Source organism: Chrysemys picta, chromosome 10, assembly GCF_011386835.1.
Source record: "Chrysemys picta bellii isolate R12L10 chromosome 10, ASM1138683v2, whole genome shotgun sequence".
Classification (NCBI taxonomy): Eukaryota; Metazoa; Chordata; order Testudines; family Emydidae; genus Chrysemys; species Chrysemys picta.
The window spans coordinates 26,287,895-26,310,567 of record NC_088800.1 but is presented as its reverse complement, the minus strand read 5'-3'; the positions used below and the strand labels follow the sequence as shown (position 1 = coordinate 26,310,567).

The 22,673-nt window shown below is 38.3% G+C and overlaps 1 protein-coding gene and 1 long non-coding RNA gene across 19 annotated transcripts in view; one reads left to right on the top strand and one right to left on the bottom strand.

Annotated features, from left to right (window-relative positions):
* Window positions 1–22,673, bottom strand: part of TCF12 (transcription factor 12) — a 304,994-nt gene that overhangs the window by 55,761 nt on the left and 226,560 nt on the right. For 12 of the 18 annotated variants that reach the window (XM_042853875.2, XM_042853876.2, XM_042853881.2 and 9 more), the window contains 2 exons: window positions 10,420–10,555; window positions 6,983–7,035 (listed from right to left, as the gene is read on the bottom strand). In XM_042853875.2, the coding sequence (XP_042709809.1) occupies window positions 6,983–7,035; window positions 10,420–10,555 (189 nt within the window). The remainder of the gene's footprint in view (window positions 1–6,982; window positions 7,036–10,419; window positions 10,556–22,673) is intronic. The other 6 variants (XM_065559483.1, XM_065559484.1, XM_065559486.1 and 3 more) reach the window with 1 other exon arrangement.
* LOC135973928 (uncharacterized) lies at window positions 17,979–21,975 on the top strand. The gene is made up of 2 exons (XR_010591040.1): window positions 17,979–18,329; window positions 20,352–21,975. It is a non-coding gene; the product is annotated as an uncharacterized LOC135973928 (long non-coding RNA).

Sequence of the window (22,673 nt, the reverse complement as noted above, 5' to 3'; positions counted from 1 at the left end):
TCTAGTTAGTACTCCCTTAAGGAAAATTTTTTTTTAATAGGCTACCCAAGTTACCACAGAAAATGTCATGAAGTCTTGTGATTACATCTCCAGGATTGTACAACCTGTTTTCTTTATAGCCTTGAAGTGCCAAAGCTCAACATCACAAGAAACTCAATGGCACTAAAATGTTAGGCAATTTTAATTCAATTTTAAATTTATACTCAGACTAGAACCAACATCTGCATCTTTGTGTCAGGATGACAAGTGAATCAGTAGTCTAGAAAATTTATGTCTGAAGTTTATTCAGAGGTTTAGACAGTTTTTATTTCAGTGCAATTCTTTCCAACAGTAATCATTTTTTACTAGCTATTTCTGATAATTTAATGGTTAGATCACAGCCAAAGCAGCCTGTCTAGCATTTGTATTGATCAAGCAACCAATTTAACAGCATGACACAGGTAAAAGTCTTATAGATATTACCACCTATTACTCTTCTAACAGTCTGCACAGATTTTCAAACAGCCTTCCCACCATAATCACAGTGAACATCATCAAGTGACAAACTATAAGAAATAATCTTTTACTTATAAAACCTTTCCCTCCCCCCATTGTTGTTGTAACAAAGAGCATCATCAATAATGGGGATGAACTGGCACATAGTCTGATGTAAAGCAGTAGTTACAGCAATAACATATAACCTTTTTGTACAGTTACACAAGCTGCAGTCTAGTCATGTTGGGTTTTATTAACATTTTAAAGGTACATATAAATTTAAGACCTTTCTATTCAGATCTCAATTATAATTTAATAGCACTTAAATACATGCATCTGGGATGCTGTGAAAACTTAAACAGATTAGCTAATGTCAACAGAAGGCCCTTACAGCAAGTCCTGAAGACAGCTAAGGAGACCTTCTGGCAGGGAATTCTACAGATATGATCCCTGATCAAAGCAGGCTCTGCTTTGGCCCAATGCAGTCAGAGGATCAGGACAGACAGCCTGGATAATTCATCTGATTTCAACTGCCTTGGAAGGACATTGTTGAGAGATGATCACTTAAGAACCCTCGGCCTAGATCAGTGAGAGCTTTACAGACTGTCAGCAAGACCTTGCAACAACCCAGTTTGCTACTTACTGACAGCTGGACACCTCTGCTTCCTCCACTCCCATAATCAAGAAGCAGAGAGGAAGCCACATGTGACTGACTACTGCTGCTTCCAGATCAATTTCAAGGGAGGCTCAAGTAGAAGTGAATTACAATAATCTAGCCTGGAGATGGTGAAATCATAAAAGGCCTAATGAGGTCCATGACTAGGCTGACCAAACAGCAAGTATGAAAAATCGGGACAGAGGGCGGGGGGTAATAGGCGCCTATATAAGACAAAGCCCCAAATATCGGGACTGTCCCTATAAAATCGGGACATCTGGTCACCCTATCCATGACTCAGAAAAAAGGGAGGGATGGAGATGGAAACAGTCTTGTTCCCTCTAATTTTTGACAGGCCATGTGCGCAAAAAATTTCTTCTGTGCAAATTTTTGTGCTTCTGTGCACATTTTTGTGCGCACAGTGTTTCGCCGTGTGCGTGGTGTTTCGGATCTCTGTGTGCGTGCGCACGCACACAGCTTAGAGGGAACAGTGCCTCACTGCTTAAGAAGAGTAGGTCTCAACAGTAAAAATTTTTTGGTATGTTACAGAATTTTGGGGCCTGGACACTTTAAATATTTACTATTTATTTGCTACTTTACAAACCAAAAAAAGGCAAGTTCCTACCCTGAGGAGCTTACACTTTGATTCAGACATAACAAACAAGGTATAACAATGAAAAGTGGTGGTGGGAGTGTTGAAGGACAGGGGCTGGAGGTTACCCCAATAAGTAATCACGAGTGTGTGTATTCTAACCCACACAATTTATTGACTCTGTTTCAATGTTTTATCATTTATAAGTTACTGTATTATGGAGTCCAGACCAAGGATCAGATCAGGAAACAAATGAAAAATAATTCCAAGAACATGTATTTTCATCCAGAAAGTCACCTTAATCCCATTCCCAATAAGCATGGTCCTGTGTCTCCAAGTGCTTTATTGCACTATAGCTAGGAGCACAGTCTCAGCAATAACCCTATGTAAAAATACCCTCACAGTAGAGTTAGTCAATGGGATGCTCTCAGTTTGCCAGTCAGGGAATTTTGCATCAGACCTGGCCACATCACCTATTGACCTCAGAATAACCTCAACATAAGAACGGCCATACTAGGTCAGACCAGAAGTCCATCTAGCCTAGTATCCTGTCTTCTGACAGTGGCCAATGCCAGGTGCCCCAGAGGGAATGAACAGAACAGGTAATCATCAAGTGATCCAACAAAGGATAGGGATACCACCCCTACCCATCCTGGCTAATAGCCATTGATGGACCTATCCTCCATGAACTTATCTAGTTCTTTTTTGAACCCTGTTATAGTCTTGGCCTTCACGACATCCTCTGGCGGGAGTTCCATAGGTTGACTGTGCGTTGTGTGAAAAAATACTTCCTTTTGTTTGTTTTAAACCTGCTGCCTATTAATTTCATTTGGTGACCCCTAGTTCTTGCATTACGAGGAGGAGTAAATAACATTTCCTTATTTACTTTCTTCACTCCAGTCAGGATTTTATAGAGGTATTTCATATCCCTCCTTAGTCATCTCTTTTACAAGCTGAAAAATCCCAGTTTTATTAATCTCTCCTCCTATGGAAGCCGTTCTATACCCCTAATCATTTTTGTTGCCCTTTTCTGAACCTTTTCCTGTTCCAATATATCTTTTTTGAGATGGGGCGACCATATCTGCACGCAGTATTCAAGATGTGGGCATACCTCAGAGTTTTCTGGCATCAAGGATAATACTCTAAAAAGCCTGGGCACTCCTATACTCCCCATCTGCTAGAAGGCTGCTACATTCACTCACCAGGGTGAATTTTACTTTATTTTTAATTTGACTCAATTATCAGAGCCTCAAACTCTGGAGTTCAGATAAGCAGACAGAAGTTTGGAAATTTATCTGAAACTATGAATAAACTCATTAAGTCCTACAAATTTCCATCTCAAACAGGTAACAACAAGTTGCCTTCATGGGGGAAGATGCCCAATGAGCTGTTACCTTCCTTCAGGCCAGCTTCTTGTCTCTTGCCTTTATGGAGCACCACCCCAGCTTTATACCTAGGGGACTGGGGAGGTGAAAAGCCATTCTTTTGAGAGCAAATGTGAGGCATCTTTTCCATTTCTCTTCTATGCATCCAAGCCAACACTCAAAGTCAATGTACAGACTCACAATGACTACCATAGGTGTTTGACTGGATCTTTGTGGTATCTCCTTTCTGCTTACTTCTGTGTCTCTTTCCCACCCCACCCACATGAAACAAATATAGGTCATTTTCCTCGTTTTTGCTATGACACTGCTCCAATATAGCTGTTTTTAATGGAGGAATTCTTACAATAAATGATAAATTGGCACGTGTAAGAGGTATACATCCTACAGCTAGTGACATGTCAAGACTCCTATAATCATTCTATGAATTCTTTTACCCTGAACATGATTCTAAACTGCAGTGGACTTGAATCTAGAAACAGGGCTTTGCTAATTTCCTGTTAAGTGGAATTTTAAACTTTATATAAGAATTTTAAAGCACGGTCTAAAGATTTAGGTAATATGTTGACCAAAGTACATAAGATTAGTAAAACATGCAAATAGACAGTAAATACATTAACCTTTGGGGGGGGGGCTAAATTTAAATAATTAGCACACAGATAAAATCAAGACTCCTCTTGGTAAACAGAAAACTATCTTAGCAAAAAGACAGAGGACTTGATTATCCTCTTGCATACACAGAAGAGTTGTAGATCTCAAGAAATTAGATGACTGCATATGTGTTTGTGCAGTAGCTGATTTTCTAAGATATGCATCAATGTAAGCTGTGTACTGAAGGTCACAATCTTAGTTGGGTTGAAGATGATGAAATGGCAAAAGAAGGATCTAAAGGTATTTCCAGCATTAATCTTCTGATTTTTCACATTTAATACAGTTCTATTATTAATCTAAATTAAATGCTGATTATGGTAGTAATTAGAGCTGAATAAATGTTTCATACTGAATATTTACCCTCTTTCTCAGCTAATGGAATGTCCACAATTAGCTTGCACTTTCCTCAGGTATTCAAATGCACTTGATTTATTTTTTAATTATTTCCTCTACAGACTGACCAGTTCACTGCAAGCATTCAGTAAATGCTCTTCAAAATCTGATCTGCACTGATTAGTTACAGTTGGTCTCAAGTCACATGGCACTAGTTCTGTTCCCTGAGTCTGACTGGATGAAGGTAACACTACAATCAGCTAGATTCATTCTGATATAAGTTTCATTTGTCACTCACCAAATGTTGGAGATGTTCATCCAGTAATTTTCTAGCTAGCTTGTTTTTCACTACTATGACACAATCAAGAACAAGTGGAAAAATTCATCTCAAAACAAATAGTTTTGGAAAACATCTGACATGGGATGTCCACCACAAAGCAAAAGTCAAGAGAAAAAGTATTTTTACAAACCATAGGAAGATTATTTATTTAAAAATCCTTATCTTTCTAAAAGAGCAACATTAGTTTTCCAATTAAATGAAGATTGCCTAGAAAGTTAAAGTACTAAGAAGAAGCATCTATGTTTACATTAAATTAATTATAAATATTAAGAGAATATATCTTTTAGAAACTCAATTAGAAATGTCTTCCTATGGCTTGTAAAATATTTTAAATAATAATTAAAGCCTCTTTCCCCCCTTTGTTATTTTCCATCTAATGATGATTTTCATATACTGAGTAGAACATCAGCAGTACAGAGATTAAATATGCTGATTCACTCTTTACCTTCGCCAAAATACAATCTGATTTGTTAGCATAGCACATTCCAAATAATTATGCGGGTGTCCCTTTTCCTTAATTCTCACCTCAGAATTTCAAGAAATCACAAATTTCTATAATAGTCAGTAAAATTTAATTTTGTTCAATCTTCCACCAAAGACAATGCATCTTACATTTAAAAAAAAAAAATCAGAGTTTTGTTTGAATTTTGCGTCATCTTGCTTAGAGGTTACAATCAGGACCCTACCCATTAAAATACACAGAAACAATTACTTTACAAAATATATCACCAGCATATTGATGACTCACAGTATCTGCTTTCTCCCTCCATCACTGAGATTTGTTCAGTGTTTAATAAAATCAGTCTTTTGCTATCCTGTTTCTTCATTTAGAAGACGAAAAATTAAATAAGAAACATTAAAAACATACTGCTTCTTAACATTAGTGTTGGGTAAGATAAATGAGATGAATTTTTCATTCACTAATATGATCTCGTTACCTGGCCAGTGCAACTAAATATTAATATGTAATTTAACTTTTATGACTCTCCTAGAATTATAGTAATAAAATAAATGAAAATTGTACTGTTACATGTTTTAGCTACTCTGTCATTTTAAATATATTTTTGTTAATCTAGAAGAAATCATCTGTTAACTGGAAAGGCACCCCTGCATAACACACAACTGTTAAAATGTAAATTGCCAAACTATTTTTAGCTGCTGCCGAAAAAAAAAAATTCCTGGCCTCGGGAATAATGATTTGAAGCATTGTGTTCATTTTGTTTATCAAGCAGCTATTCAGCCTCTAGTGGGGCCCAAGTGCTTATGCAAGCAAAAGCTTTCAAGAGTGCCTGCAGCTGCAATCCTGGCTTCCAGGTAGGCTGCAGGTTCAGAGCACAGCTGCCCCAGGCTGTCTAAACTATCTCAGTTCCATCTGGAAGTATGGTTAAAATGGGATTTCAGATTCAGGTTTTTGTATATCACAGTGAAGGTGGGAAGTGGAGGAAAGGAGAGTGACTAGAAGACACCATCTATGGCTTCAGATTTAATACAAAAATAAAATAAAATAAAATAAAAAGATCAGACCCTTTTTGCTCCTACTGTATTACTGTTGCCTGTGCAGTGCATTCTATTCAGCCTATATGGCTTTGAGTTATGACTCATCCAACTGCACCTGCACCCGTGTGTTAAGTACTGCCAAATAAAAGCCCGACATCCATTTACACAACAAAGAGATGTACCCCGCAAGGCAGTAGAGCTTCTCTTCCCTCCCCTCTTGTTTATTGTGAACAGGGGGGAAAAATCCTTCCTTCACTTCACTGGGGATTTTTCACTTCATGTGGATTTTTAAATACAGATTCATTTATAAACAATTTTCTTCCTTTAAAGAATAAAGTATATTTAATACCACAAAACACCCCTATAGCATTAGATTATCACAGCCATTAATGATTTTTCAACCAAAACCCTTCCAACCTTTTTCATCAAAGCCCTTTATTCTCAAAGGATAAATTTTCTAGCAAAGAGGGATCAACAAACTAGTTGCTTGAAAGCCTTTCTGATGGTAGGCTGAAGTTAGGAAAAGCTTAATGAAGGCTTTAAAATCCACCAGGGCTTCACAATGAACATCTGACTTGGTGATTTATGCATATTAATAACCTCAGTTCTACTGAGGCAAGCTGAGCCGTATATGTCCTCCGAATCTTAATGTCTTCAGCTCCATTGGGATTATTACAAATGTAAATTTCTAAGATTCTCAGCTATTAATCTCTGTCTGTCCTCCTGTTCAGCAACATAATGACTAATTAAACATCAAAAGACCTGTACAGGAGATCTTCTTTGACAGCTCCTGGCCCAGCTCTCTTCCCAAGAGGGGAATTCAAATGACAGGGACAAGTGGGTAAGTGCATATGAGTGAGGTACAAACCATTGCTATGAAATCTAAAAACTACACATCAAATGTGTATTTAGACCTTAGGAACTGATCCAAAATAGCTTGGCTGTTTATGGTCACTAGATAAAGCCTTCCTAATGATAACTTAAAAGATTTGTATGTCAAGTAAACAGTGTGCTTTGAGCCCAATTTGTTTACTAGAAGTTAAAAATTCAGTACTTACAGAAGAAGGCAAACCAGGGGGCACCTTTCTTACTTTCTTTGTCTGTAAAGGATCTGCACACAGAAAACAACACATTTCATCAGCTATGCTGTGTTACAAAGGAGTAACAAGAACGAACAGCCACACTAAACAACTGGTTATTTATTTTTCCCACAATACAGTCCCCATTTTCTAGCTTTATGCATCTTTTCCTCTGTACCAATGAAAGGTGCCTTACACACATTACAAGAAGGTTACAATGACTAACACATTTGTGCCCTTTTCTACAATCCTGCCTCGCTCACATTACCTTTGATCTCAGGGGATTCTCCTTGTGGAAAGGCAGTCACCCCTGACAACAAAAACACTATTAAGTACATCAATACCATAATGCATTCACTAAACAATGGCCTGTAAAGTGCACAAGGTGGAAGGTGGATTGACTGTGGACATAAATGAATCCCCTGCTTGTGTTCTTGGTAAAATTAGAATTACAAACACCTCTATGGTACATTAAAATCCAAATTAATGTAAACTGTGGCTTTTTAAAACAGTAATTTCATCTAAATGGATTACAACATTCAAATGCAGGGTTTATTGTAGTACCTCAGCTACCAGCAACAGTGAAGCTGATTAACCAACTAGTCAACACTCTTCACAAGTCACCAAGAGAATCCAAACCATCTTTCAGAACATTTGGAAAGTTGGAAATATGGCACCCACTTCTCTACACCAATAATTGACTTCCATGTTACCAGGGAAGCCTATGGCTGCATACATTAAGAACTGGAAAAAATGCACAAAATAAAGTTTAACTCAACCACTATAGTCAACGTGCAAATTAGATTTCCTGGCATTACGGGTCTGCCCCAATAAATAATTGATCTGGTGACATCATCATTTGTACTTTGGATTCATCCAGTTTTCAACCATAATACAAAACAAACTCTTTCATCTTGATTTAGAATTACAATAGTGAATTTAACATTTGGTTGTAGCAAGCTGAAAAGTATCTTCTTCCTCCATAATGTAATAAATGAGAAGGTTCAGGAAGAGAAAGATAATAAAAGCAACAAGTTTATTTTCTATCCCTCACTTCTCCTCAGGATACCTCTACTATGGTATGTGCCACATATTATGTTAGAGAAAAACTACAGTTCAGAAGTGTTTACACTTATTTCCTAAAATTATTGCATACATTTTCAAGGGGGTGGGCCTTTGGTTGAGAGCACCCCTACTTTACAGCCACAAATTCTCAGGTCTTGAGTTCCAGCCACTCAGTTCCAGCAAGGACAACAACAAGGACTCCACTACAGATCCGCAAAGGTTTATGGCCCTTGATTTTTGCCTTCTAACAAGCACCATAAGCTAGCATGAAATTCCTCTGGAAACAACAAATTGGACCTAATCTTAAATCAAAAACCTTTGACACCACCCAATTTTATGTAGTTTCCACATAAAATCATAATTCTCATCCTAAATGTTAGGTTTGTAACAGTACCTAAAACTAGACTAGTTTGACATGGTTGGAGGTCCAACTATGAAGGTTTCACATATCTCTAGTGTCTCACTTCACATTCAGTGTTGCTCCATACCTGTTCAGAAGAGACACGCAGTTACCAGGCACCAGTCCCACTCAACACCCAAACATATGTTCTACAGCATTCTGTCACAGCTGATTCAATCAGCACAGGAGTAAAGATCAGATCCAGCAACTGAAATTGTGGCTATGTCTACACATTTGTGCCCTTTCCTAAAATCGTGCCATGTTCACATTAACTTTGATTTTCAGGGGAAGGTAGTAATCTGAAAAGGATTACATTAAATGTGAACTAGCATACTTTTAGTTCGCACCTGCAGCGTCCACATGGTGGAGTTACAGTGCAACACTTTGGTCTGAACTGTGGGGCAGTGTAGACAAGCCCTTGGTCTCCTACATAACTGTCCATCATCCTAGCTCTAGCACCCCGGCCAGCCTCCTCACAAGGTGTTTTACTGAGTGTCCAGTAGGGCTACATTTTCTTTAAATGTTCCTTTTCTCAGCCACATTCTGGAGAACTTTTCAGGTTTCTTTATTAGCAGTTCTCACCTGTGTTAAGAAGCATGTGTTAAAAAGGACTGTGTAAAAAAAGGCACTCCCCAAAACTAAATGGCAACTATCTTTGTGTATGAGTTTGAATGTCAGAAATGGACAAACAGGAGTTAGTTATAATTTTTGTAAAGGATCATTCTAAAAAGTCTGCCATTTCTAATTTAAGACATTAAAAAAAACCCATTACTTCAGACATATTCAGTAACTATTTCAATAGTCACACAAATGGATAATTTCTATTAACTGCTAAAACTCCAAGAAAAGAGGTCTCATTTCATGAAGTTTTGTTGTGGATAAACAATGGTTTAAATTGTAAAGTTAAGTACAGTCAAGTTACATATACTTTGTAGACTAAATAAATCTTCATTTGATGTATGTAGGTAAAAGTAGCACACAGGAAGAGAAGCCAGAAATGTGCAGAAATAAAGCAGACAACTACAGCAATTTCGGTGACCTAAAAATGAAAACTAGAGTTTGTGATAATTTTCTAAAATGGAAAATCAGATGGGGGGATTAAAAAAAAATATTTAAAAAACTAGAGCACGCATACAAAATGAAATATTTTCAACTTGGACTTTACATTATTTTGGATAGTTTCAGAATAAAGAGCATTTATATCAAAGTAATATAAATGACTAAGCACTGGATTGTATGGTTGATTCGAAGACCTTACAACTTGCAGTAGTCAGATGTTCTGTTAGTGACTAACAGTAATATGTACAGTAAGGTCCACTTATCTCGGAGCAACTCCAGAATATGAGGTACATAATATTATTTAATTGTGACCAATCTTAAAAAACTCCCTTGAAGCATATTTTGCTAACATAACAAATCTGTTATGCATCTGATGGTATACACTGAATAAGAAGTCTCATTTTCCCATTGATTACTGTCTTTACCTGATACATATAAATTACTGGGATCCTTAAACCAACTACACGCAACTCTAGATCATCCTGAACAAAGTAAGTTCAGGCATAAAAAAAAGGATAATTATTCTTCCCTTTACATTTTCATAGTGTATAATGGTAATGACCTCAAGGTCAGGCATTTCCAGGAGTTAATGATGGCCTGGGTTAAGGGCACTCAGCTACTTCAGCTGGTCATCAACTGCTATCCATCTGTCATTACTGCTTACACAATTGAGAATTTTTTTATGCAATACTGATCAGGGCTGAACTCAAATCAATGTATTAAACAAAATTACAGTTCATTTTATATTATCCCTTATTTAGCTATCTTAAGTAGCAGACATTGCCCTTGAAAGGATAATTTGCAACATATAAAAAAAGATATTATCTAAAATAAGGTGGGATGTGAAAAGCGCATCAGTGTTAAAGGTCTAAGAATAGTCCACAGTACTGACCAAGAGCTGATGAGTCATGAAGTGGTCTTCTGCGTGGATTTGCAGAAGAAAATGGGTAATATGGTGTTCCAGGTTTTCCTGAGGATGACAACTGACCAGGGCTTCCAAGTCCCACATCTGATCGAAGGAGACTGGACTGTAAAATAAACAATGAAAAGCAAATTATTGTAATTACTAAACTTCAAATTATGTTGTAAATGAATTATTAATCATGCTAGCTGCTTGTGACAGCTTTAGCCAGTTATTAATTTTTTAATCAAGGTCTTAAAGTTAAAAGAAATGTTGATATTGTTTATTATTATTATTCAGAGAATGTACTTTGCAATAGCAGAGAGACCTGCAGCCCAATTTTAAAGACCAAAATGAATTTTGCTGAGAGTCTGGGAAAAGGACTTAATTCCACTTAAAAGGTCTACCTACTAATACATCAAACCATACTATAAACAAAATGATATTTATTTGCTTAATTTGTAATATAATATAAAAATGGATTAAACTGTTAAAAGATACCATATTTACAGTGTGAGATTAGGATATATTATTCAGGTTTAGTATGCACACACTGGTGAATTCATAAACACAGCGAAATTATCCTGAAGAGCTATTTAGAACACAAAAGACAAAGTATACATTGATTACATGTAATGTGTGGAATATTCAATAATGGTGAAAATGTTATAAGCAATTCTGTATTTACACATGCATAGACAGAGAGAGAGCGTCATCGTTTAAAGCATCATTTTAATGTTGCTCCTGCCTGGTTTGGGGTTTCATCACTAACCCAAATCTTGGGCTGAGATTTGGTCGCTGCAGAGTGCCTTTGCCATTAAAGGTGGAAACCATACTTAGCTTTGCAGTTACAGGTTGAAACAAACCCCAAACTCGGAGTGAAACTCAGGGTGCTCTCTATAAAGTAAATATATGGCTACTGAACAGAAGTAGCCCCTTTCTCTATAACAGTAACACTGAATACCTCCCACAGCTTTCCCTCATACATTAACAGTCCACATTGCATGAGCCATTTCTTACATAACAATTTGGCATCTACAGTAATATACCTTAATGGCAACTCTGAGCCAACTAGCATCTCTTATGTAAGTTCTTTGATCTCTTTTTCTTCATGCTGGATCATCACCTGAAGCCTGGTGCAGATCCAACCAATTTACTGTATGTTTTATAGCCTTACTTTTATTATACTAATCTAATTTGTGATAAAATCAACCTCAAAGATAATTATGCAGATACAAAGAAGAGCTGCTAAAAGCATGCTGCTGGGTATTAGGACAAGTTAATATTGTTTGCCTAGGCTTAAACTGTGCTAACAATACCTGATAATTGAGTTGCAGGACAATAAGTGACAGGAAATGTTGAAAATAATTTATTATTAAACATTTAAAAAAATGCACCTTCAAACAGAATTTCCCAAGCAGCAGAGTGTTTTACAGGGGCTAAAAGTTAGCTTTGATTTTTAGCAACCCTCCATATCAGATGGTGTAAACAATTCAGTATATAGATGGCATTAACATTCAAAATTATCCTCAACTTAAATTTAGTGGCTTAGTATTTGTATCTCACCAAAAGGTGCGCTAGATACTGCACAGCTGCCGTGAATTCCTTTCCTCTAATTCCTTCCTTGACCCTAGCCAATCTGGCTTCTACTCTCACCGCTCCACTGAAACTGCTGTCGGTCATTTCGTGCCAATACAATGGGTCTATGTCACCTTACTTTGCATCCCATCATAACTAGGAGAAAAGCAGTGTAGCTACAGCACTGTTCTCTTGTGATCCCCAGCAGCCAGAATGGCCCTTTAGCACACAAGTTGCAGCCACCTTTGTCCCCATGCTGCACCCATGACAAGTACAGCACTTACATTTATCAGTGCCAGGACTGAATTAATGCCTTTTCTTTCCTACTAAGCACTCTCTAATCTCCCTCTATTGGTAGCTTTTTCTATGTCACACCACAATCCTCTACATCACTCAGGCCTGTAACCTGTGCGTTCTCTCTTCAACTCGGCCCTCTCACTAGTCCACAGATCCAGGGGTCCCACATCCAAATCTTGCTATCTCTTCCTCTTAAAATGTCCAAGATCTGTCCTTTTCTTTCTGTTCACATTATCATCCACACCTTCATCTTTTCCGTCTTGACTTCTGCAAGGCTGCTGGTTACTCAAGGTCACTGATATTCTATGATTAGTCCTGTTGAGACCCTATCAGGGTTGGAAGGGCCCTCAGGAGATCATCTAGTCTAACCCCCTGCTTAAAGCAGGACCAAGCCCCAACTAAATCATCCAACAGCTTTTTGCCCTGTACCCCTAAATGCCCCCCCCTCCAGGATTGAACTCACAACCCTGGGTTTAGCAGGCCAATGCTCAAACCACTGAGCTACCCCTCCCTAGTGCCTCAGCCCCTCTCCATTTGTTCTGCATAGCTCTGGTGCTGAAAAGCTGTCAAAATAAAATGTGGCCCAGGGATTGCATAGTGTAAGGAACAACTCTGTGTTACTTTGTGCTGATACAAGGCTCGATACCATACCACCTTTACAACCCCTCGCTCTCAGCTGCCGCGTACCGTCTTTTTTGCTTCTTTATGATGAATAAATAAACCCTGAAAACTTAACTTTAAAAATAAAAAGGGACAAGGGGAGGCAAGTCTGTGCTTTGTTTTAACCTTATTAATTTCGGGAATAACAAGTCTGAATTTCCCTGTTTTAGTTGGAGGATGCAGAGATGTTAGATGTTTCTTACATATCTTCTCTTCCAGCAGTGTACAGGGCATTTGAGTTAAGTAGGTGTTAGCAAAACGCAAAAAGTTTTAAAGCATCCTGAATTAAAATAGCTTACCCACTGAATCAGATTTCACATTCTTGATATCTATGATGCCATAATCTGACTAGTTCTCTAGTCTGTCTAGAGAATCTTCCAGGAAAAGCAAAGTAGACAAGGCCTGAATTATTAATTAAAAACACATACAAGATTTTTTTAAATAATTTTAAGGCTATCTGTACACGTAATAAAAAGCAGCAAAAAGGGAATGAAGCAAGTTCATTTCCTTTCCCAGGTCATCTTCAAAAACCCGTAAATTTTGCCTTTAAAAAATACATAAAGATACCGCATTGTTCTGCAGTGCTACTGAATTATCAAAGCTGCTACTTAAACTATTTGGCAAGTTTTTAAGAGGTGACCACCATACAGAGAACTTAGTTTGGGTATGCAACTCAGTGCTTCCACCTAACATCATTTAAAGGAACAAATGAAAACCAGTCCGCAATAATTAGTGTGCCTATTTCAAGGTTGCTCAAAGGGCTGCAGAATTGCCTGCAGCCCAGGAATATGTGGCTTTGGAAGAAACTACCCTCCTGCTTTGTAAAAACATCTCAGATTGGCAGATATAGCAGGGGAAAGATTCCAGTCAGTATTCAACTGTCTCAAGATGTCACTCATAAGAGCATGCAGTGTTGTTGTAGCCTTGTTGGTTTCAGGATATTAGTGAGACAAGGTGGGTGAGGTAATATTCTTTTATTAGACCAACTTCTGAGCGAGACAAGCTTTCGACCTATGTAGAGCTCTTCAAGTCTGGGAAACTCTGCATAGGTCAAAAGCTTCTCTCTCTCACCTATAGAAGTTGGTCCAACAAAAGATATTACCTTACCCACCTTGTCTATCTTAAGAGCAGTGAGAGAGAGATTGGAGCATTCCAGCAACTGACCTTATGTAATGACAGTAGCTTTCATGACACCTTTGGGGGTTTCCCCGTACCTAAAAAGGGGAACCTCAAAAGGTCATCTCTTTCACACAGGCATCAGGAGATGCTGCTGGAAATTATCCACATGGACATTCTCTACCTATACAGGGAGAAGTGGGTACTTGGTTTCTGATATCTTAGGAGAAAACACTTGAAGGAAGGAAAGGACAAACGAGTGTGGAAATGCTCTCTTCTACCAATTCACTTCTGCCAAGTAATTCCCCGAAGACAGATGCCCACATCCCTCCCAACTCCTACTTCTCAGCTGTCAGCCTCCATTTATGAAAACTACAACCCTCAATCTTTCGAGTTGTCAAACACACAAGCCCCTGTCTCCTTTGCTTACCTCCTAAGTTTTACCATAACCTGATTATTTCTGCAAGGACATGAAATAAGTGTTGAGACATTCAAGAACTCTTCATTATTACTGTATTATAATAACTAAAAGAATCCACTCTTTTGGTTTGTTATTGCATTTATTTTACAGTGAAGCAGAAATGTTAGTCAGTTGCTCCAGTACTGACATGATACAGCAACTAGGAGTCTAGCCACAGAGTTTAGAGCTGGTCAGACACAGCAATCAATGGAATAATCACAGAACTTGCATACAGCAAGTCTCAGAACATACAGCGTATTGTGTACAAATCTAATAGCAGCACATGTTAATTTGTAAAGCTATGCTATAGAGTTATTCTCCAAGTATATTCTTCTGACGTTTTTGCAGCTGAGTGAGGTATAGTAAGTACAACTGGTTAAATATAGTTTTTTCTCTGTCTGCCACAGTAAAATAAAAATAGATCTCATTAGCTCATCTTATTGACTTTTCTGCTTGTCTGAACCAATTGAAAAGCAATATTGACTAGGACTGATCCTGTCCTAAGGGCACCTGATGGAGAAAGGAATACACAAATACCTCTGAGGATACAATGACTAACAAGGAAGCTTTGTATTATCAGTACAAGGCTACTCTGGGCTAACTGCTTCTAGTCTCTTCACAGGCATCAGTTTACTGAGATGATATACAGCTTAGTTCTTAGCATTACTACAGAATGTTCAAGCCCTCAGTCACCAAGAACCTCATCTGCTAAACATGTATCCAATTACTAAGGAATAATCAATGACTAGTTATCCTCCAGAAACACTGGCTAACACTGCCTGGATTAGTGTCATCACAGATAAACAGACATCATTGTTAAGTAACTGCCTCTCTGAATTACATGAAACAAATACCCATGTTGTAAATAAACAAGACAATTAATATAACAGAATTTTCTAATGATTTGTAGTAGATACTAACCAGAAAAAAGAAAAGGTTTTTATTTCAGTCAACCAAGTGACAGAACAGCCCTAATTCCAAAGAGGCAAATGACTGGTTATGGAGGCAGGGAGAGTACACTCAGCTGCACTACTTTTCTGAACCCACCCTTCAATTTAATCCAGGAAACAGCTTTGATGATGGCCTCAGTGGAATCAACGTGACCTGCCCCAAGAGGTAAATGTGCTACAGCGCTCACCAGCTGATGGAAAAGCATTCTAGGGGAAGGGGTGATTCAGCAAAATAAGCCACAGAAGGATGAAATAAAGAAGAATCACCTCTTCACACACAAGGAATAAATACATAAAAGAATGACACACACACACACACACACACGTGTGTAATCTGTCTACTTTCAGAATACAAAAGATTAGATTTGTATAACAGTTTTTACATGTACTGCAATATATATATTTAGTTAGCTTCAACTTGCATATTAACTGATTATGCCTAATTAAACCATTATGATTTTGTGAATAGTAAATATTTTGTTTGTTTGCTTTTTGAAGCAAACATGTATTTTCAAATAGTTTTAAAACTGGATTCTTTCACAGGTTTTGGGAAGGAAGAAAGGAAAAAGTTACCCCTACTATTTTTTAAAAGATCATTCTCTCTTACTTCTATGGACCTCCAAAATTCTGTTGACACAATCTGATTCTGAAGTAGCATTCTGCTTTCTATAAAGATGTTTTTGGTAGCATGCAAATAAATAATTCGAACACTCTGGTAAGGAGTTCTTCGATTTTTCAAAGCATAATTTATGAAAATCTGGTTTAACAAGTGTTTTAAAATTTCTCTGTATTATATTCTCCAAAGGCTCTCAAAGATTTGGGTTATTTCTAGACTAGGAAATCAGGTAATGCTTAAAAATGTGTTAGCTAACATTTTTAAATTAACATCTTTAAATGTTAGTATAAAAATGGGTTCGCTGGTTGCCTCTGACCCAAGGCTTTCCTCTAAGGGCTCACCACGATCACCACATACATTTTTGAGGGTACTATTCTGTTTGTCTTAGTTTCAAAAACGTTTTAGTTAAAATATGTTAGCTAACCATGTTTCATCAGATGCCCCTTGATTCACTTTATCTCCTTGAAACAGGGGGAGATGTAGAGTGGTGATTGTGTTTGGGGACACCAACCCCCTTCCGCACATAACAGATCAATCTGAGGTCATAGCTCATCTCACTTCACCGCCATTTGTAGAATATTTTGCCCTTCTCCCCTCTGTCCAGTGTTGGGCTTCACTGATAACACCCTTAATAGGGGCCCTTATCGGGTACTATCAGCCAGAACCAGATGGAACCAAGGTTTGCATTGGCAGGTGCAGAGGTGACCACATCCAAAAGTAGTGCAGCAAATACTGCCGCTCCACCCACTACCTACGAAACCTGGTCTATGCTTTAGGCCAAACTCCATAATGTCTATGACTTTCTTGACTGATGAGAAAATCCACCAGATTTGCCACCTGGAATGTACTAACCCCAAACAAAGTTGGGTATCATCTTTTGGTAATCCCAGAGATGGAAAGACATCACATTCAAGTTGCTAGAGTAACCGAAACGAAACTCAACAATAACTGTCAACAATTTGTGGAGGACACAAGTCTACTGTACTCTGGAGGAACCAGTCATATAAACAGGGTGGCATTCATCCTACAAACATTTCATAAAACACTCACAATGTAGCACACTATTTCTGATGGACTGCTGTATGCTAAGTTGAAGCATTGCATGGGAAGCTGTCCATCATTGTAGCCTATGCTCCCACCAAGGAGGCAACATGTTAAGAACCAGTGATGCAATCTGTTCCACCACATGATGAACTTGTTATACTCAGAGATATGACCATCACATCTAGTTGTCCCAGAAATGGCTTGAAAACTATTCTTGGGCCATTTTGCTCTGGAACAATAAATGACAACTCAGAGATTACTCTCCTTTTGCGCTTCTCACAACATTACCATCACTCAAAATTGATTCAGGTGCTTTGATATCCAGCGATGGCCAGACAAGGAAGGTATATTGGTCCTGAATCATAATATATTAAGGTTTACCAAGGTGCAGAAGCCCATCTCCTTGTTGATGAAGTGGCACTTACTCCCTGATTTCAACATAAAAGTGAGCATGTTATGCTACATAAGGCATAACGCATCTGTGAAAATCCAGCACAAGTACTCTGTCACAAAGAAAAACAAATCTGATGTATTTGGTGCTTTCCTGGATGATGTAGAATTAGCCTGGACAGCTATAAACACAGGCATTTGAGAAGCCGTAGATGCCATTCTGGCCTAAAACACTACAAGTGATGTGACCTGGCCTTAGTCCTGTTCAGCTGTGCAATGGATTGGCTCCTTGAATACATAAATGCTAATATCAGTATAACGGTCACTTCAACCTCTCTACTGACCTGGATTATGTGGATGTCATTGACCAATTTGGTCAGGACACAAATGATCTCAAGGATGCACTAGAGAGCTTCCATCATGAGGGAGCTGCCCTTGGGCTAAGTGTTTCTTGGGCAAACACAAAAATCCACATTGTCTTGTATCACAATTTTTGTGCCATCTGTGCTTCTGGATAAACTGTGGAAGTAGTGGATGACTTCCTCTATCTAGGCTGTAAAATATTATCAGATGGGCACAGCCAACCTGATATCCTAAGGAAAACTGGTTTAGCAGCCTCAGCTTTAAAGGACCTGCACATGGTCTGGAACCAAAAGAGTGTGAAACTATATACAAAAGTACAGATTCATCGAACCTGCATACTGCCAATTCTCTTATGTTGCTTAAACAAGACATCAGCAGGCTGGAGGCATTTCCATATGTGTTGTCATAAGCCACTACTGAATATAAAGTTTCAGAGTAGCAGCCGTGTTAGTCTGTATCCGCAAAAAGAAGAACAGGAGGACTTGTGGCACCTTAGAGACTAACAAATTTATTAGAGCATAAGCTTTCGTGGACTACAGCCCACTTCTTCGGATGCATATAGAATGGAACATATATTGAGGAGATATATATACACACACAGACAGAGAGCATAAACAGGTGGGAGTTGTCTTACCACCTCTGAGAGGCCAATTAATTAAGAGAAAACAAACTTTTGAAGTGATAATCAAGCTAGCTCAGTACAGACAGTTAGATAACAAGTGTGAGAATACTTACAAGGGGAGATAGATTCAATGTTTGTAATGGCTCAGCCATTCCCAGTCTTTATTCAAACCGGAGTTGATTGTGTCTAGTTTGCATATCAATTCTAGCTCAGCAGTTTCTCGTTGGAGTCTGTTTTTGAAGTTTTTCTGTTGTAATATAGCCACCCGCAGGTCTGTCACTGAATGACCAGACAGGTTAAAGTGTTCTCCCACTGGTTTTTGAGTATTTTGATTCCTGATGTCAGATTTGTGTCCATTAATTCTTTTGCGTAGAGACTGTCCGGTTTGGCCAATGTACATGGCAGAGGGGCATTGCTGGCACATGATGGCATATATCACATTGGTAGATGTGCAGGTGAACGAGCCCCTGATGGTATGGCTGATGTGATTAGGTCCTATGATGATGTCACTGGAATAGATATGTGGACAGAGTTGGCATCGGGGTTTGTTACAAGGATAGGTTCCTGGGTTAGTGGTTTTGTTCAGTGATGTGTGGTTGCTGGTGAGTATTTGCTTTAGGTTCGGGGGTTGTCTGTAAGCGAGAACAGGTCTGTCTCCCAAGATCTGTGAGAGTAAAGGATCATCTTTCAGGATAGGTTGTAGATCTCTGATGATGCGCTGGAGAGGTTTTAGTTGGGGGCTGAAGGTGACAGCTAGTGGTGTTCTGTTATTTTCTTTGTTGGGCCTGTCTTGTAGGAGGTGACTTCTGGGTACTCGTCTGGCTCTGTCAATCTGTTTTTTCACTTCAGCAGGTGGGTATTGTAGTTTTAAGAATGCTTGATAGAGATCTTGTAGGTGCTTGTCTCTATCCGAGGGATTGGAGCAAATGCGGTTATATCTTAGGGCTTGGCTGTAGACAATGGATCGTGTGGTGTGTCCTGGATGGAAGCTGGAGGCATGTAGGTAAGTGTAGCGGTCAGTAGGTTTCCGATATAGGGTGGTATTTATGTGACCATCGCTTATTAGCACAGTAGTGTCCAGGAAATGGACCGCTTGTGTGGATTGATCTAGGCTGAGGTTGATGGTGGGATGGAAATTATTGAAATCATGGTGAAATTCCTCAAGGGCTTCTTTTCCATGGGTCCAGATGATGAAGATGTCATCAATGTAGCGCAAGTAGAGTAGGGACGTTAGGGGACGAGAGCTAAGGAAGCGTTGTTCTAAGTCAGCCATAAAAATGTTGGCATATTGTGGGGCCATGCGGGTACCCATAGCAGTGCCGCTGACTTGAAGGTATATATTGTCCCCAAATGTGAAATAGTTGTGGGTGAGGACAAAATCACAAAGTTCAGCCACCAGGTTAGCTGTGACATTATCAGGGATACTGTTCCTGATAGCTTGTAGTCCATCTTTGTGTGGAATATTGGTGTAGAGGGCTTCTACGTCCATAGTGGCCAGGATGGTGTTTTCTGGAAGATCACCGATGGATTGTATCTCCCCTTGTAAGTATTCTCACACTTGTTATCTAACTGTCTGTACTGAGCTAGCTTGATTATCACTTCAAAAGTTTGTTTTCTCTTAATTAATTGGCCTCTCAGAGGTGGTAAGACAACTCCCACCTGTTTATGCTCTCTGTCTGTGTGTGTATATATATCTCCTCAATATATGTTCCATTCTATATGCATCCGAAGAAGTGGGCTGTAGTCCACGAAAGCTTATGCTCTAATAAATTTGTTAGTCTCTAAGGTGCCACAAGTCCTCCTGTTCTTCTTTTTACTGAATATAAGATGTTTTGACTATCCGTATTAGGCACGTATCACTGAGAACTGGCTTCAAGAGTCATCACTGGCTACTGCTGGCTTACTCGCCTCAGAGACAGTCTCCGCACATCAATCTCTGAAGATCGGAATTGAGGTCAGAAGGGCACTTGGCCCGGTCATGGACTGGTGGCACTCGTGCAGTTGCCTGCAATTAACATGGCTAAACCAGATCAGTAATAATTCTATGGAGCTCTTAGACTCCTGGAACTAAGTCATATAGTGTGATCATGGACACTCGGCGCTATGTACTTCCATTGCCTAACCGTATTCCTTTCATTGTTGTATGTTAGCTAATATGTTTTTAAGCACAATTTAATTTTCTAGTCTTGGCTACATAAGGCAAAATTCTGCCCTCAAATACAATGAGCTTGCGCAATTGTACCTATTAGCCAACTACTAAGGGGGCGCTTATATGAAAAGGAGGACAGAGTTTATGCTGTTATAAATATTTCATTATGGCAAAGCCATTGCAACACCATAGTTAAGGTTGTATTTTGGTTTGCACATGAAACAGGAGTTCAACCGTCAATACAAAAAAACAGAGTATGACTGAAATTTTCAGCATGCAATCCACAACTACTTGAATCTTCTGAGGAGTTTCAAGAAAGTTAGCTAAATAGTTTCTGAAATTTAATCAATTAAAACCCCCCTCCCCAAACAGTTCACATTTTGAGTCTCTCTTTTCAGGCCCTTCTAGCTGAAAAGCTACAAAGTCAAAGTAGAAAGTCAAAAAATGTAATATGCATTCAGTGGGTACTTTTGGGGTTATATAATTATTTTGTTAATTAACAAAAAGAAAATGAATGTGTTAATGTTGTTTTAACTGAATCCTTATGTACCTTGATTAATTGATGGAGAACAAGATTTACAGAGACCAGGACTCTCTGTGAAGTAAGAGCTGCTGGTTCAGCATCCACTTTCCTAAGCATGAGTGAATGATTTCCAGAACCATGCAGAACCGATCGTAAAGAGGAGAAGATTGGTATGTTTGTGATGCTAGGAGAGGGGGAAATTTTCACTGAGGCAGAGTTCAGTTTTTGGTATATTGTCTGCCCTCCTGCAGGACGTTTGAGGTGGAGAAAGCAAAGACGCATGCTGTTAGATAATTTAAATTTTCATTTTATTGCTTTGGTGGGTTTGTGTTAAGTAAGCAATCTTAACTCTGAGTCACCTTAGTATTTTTGTGTATAATTGAATAAAATGTGGTGATAAAGGGGACAGTCAAGCTCCACTAAACAAGGAGACATAAGGAGGATGAAGTAATATACTTTATTAGACCAATTTCTGTTGGTGAGAGAGAGAAGCTTTCAAGCTTGCCCTCTTTAGGTAAGTTACACATGTCCACTTCTTTTTGACTGAAAAGGCTCGTATAAAGTTAAAAATGCAATAAAGTAATTTCCTTGGGAGATTCTATTACTTTATAGACCTTCTGGCTACAAGACAGCAACTTACCCGAGTCACATGCCATTCATCACAGTCAAGTCCAAGTAAACAACTAAGACATGTAGTGTTGTATTTTTAACTCTATTCAGTTTTCTGTTTTTTGACAAATTTATACAAACAGACCACAATAAACTCTGAATTTGGAAAACACTGACTTTTGTGAAATTATATTATAATGTAAATTCTTTTTAAATTTAAATTCTAGGGATATGTTCGCAATTATCAGCATGTTGTTAAAGAATCCTATCCTGAGAATCTCATTAGATAGTGATGTGAAATACAGTTGTTTCCATTTTGAGAACAAAGGGACCTTGAATGAGTAATCAATAGCAACTGGCAGAAAATGAGACATTAATTATGATCCTCTAGTGTTTTGTCTCAGACAAGGTTTCATTAAATGTATTGTGCTAACCTGTACAGTTTCAAGTCATTACCAATACATTTGACCATATATATTTATTGGGAGCGAGTGAGAGCATCTCAAAAGAAAAAAATGTGTTACATGAAGTCTTGAATATTGTTTTTCTTGCTCAATTTGAAATAAAAGCATGGATTGCAAAACATCAGTCATTTTTTTAAAAAATGCCCAAATCTTATCATCTCAGTGTAGTCTCTTGAAAATTTAATTATCATCTTCTATACCTAAAGTGTCACGCAGGTTTGAGAAGTTAATGACAGTCATCCATCAATTGCACCCTGCCAGTGTAATCAGGCTAATCTAGCTCACTGGAGTAAAAAGAAGCTACCTAGGGTACTAAATACTAAAGTGCTACAACATCATAAACAAAATAACAGATATTTAGTTTTGCTATTCTCCTTAATTAACATTAACACTGAGAAATACTG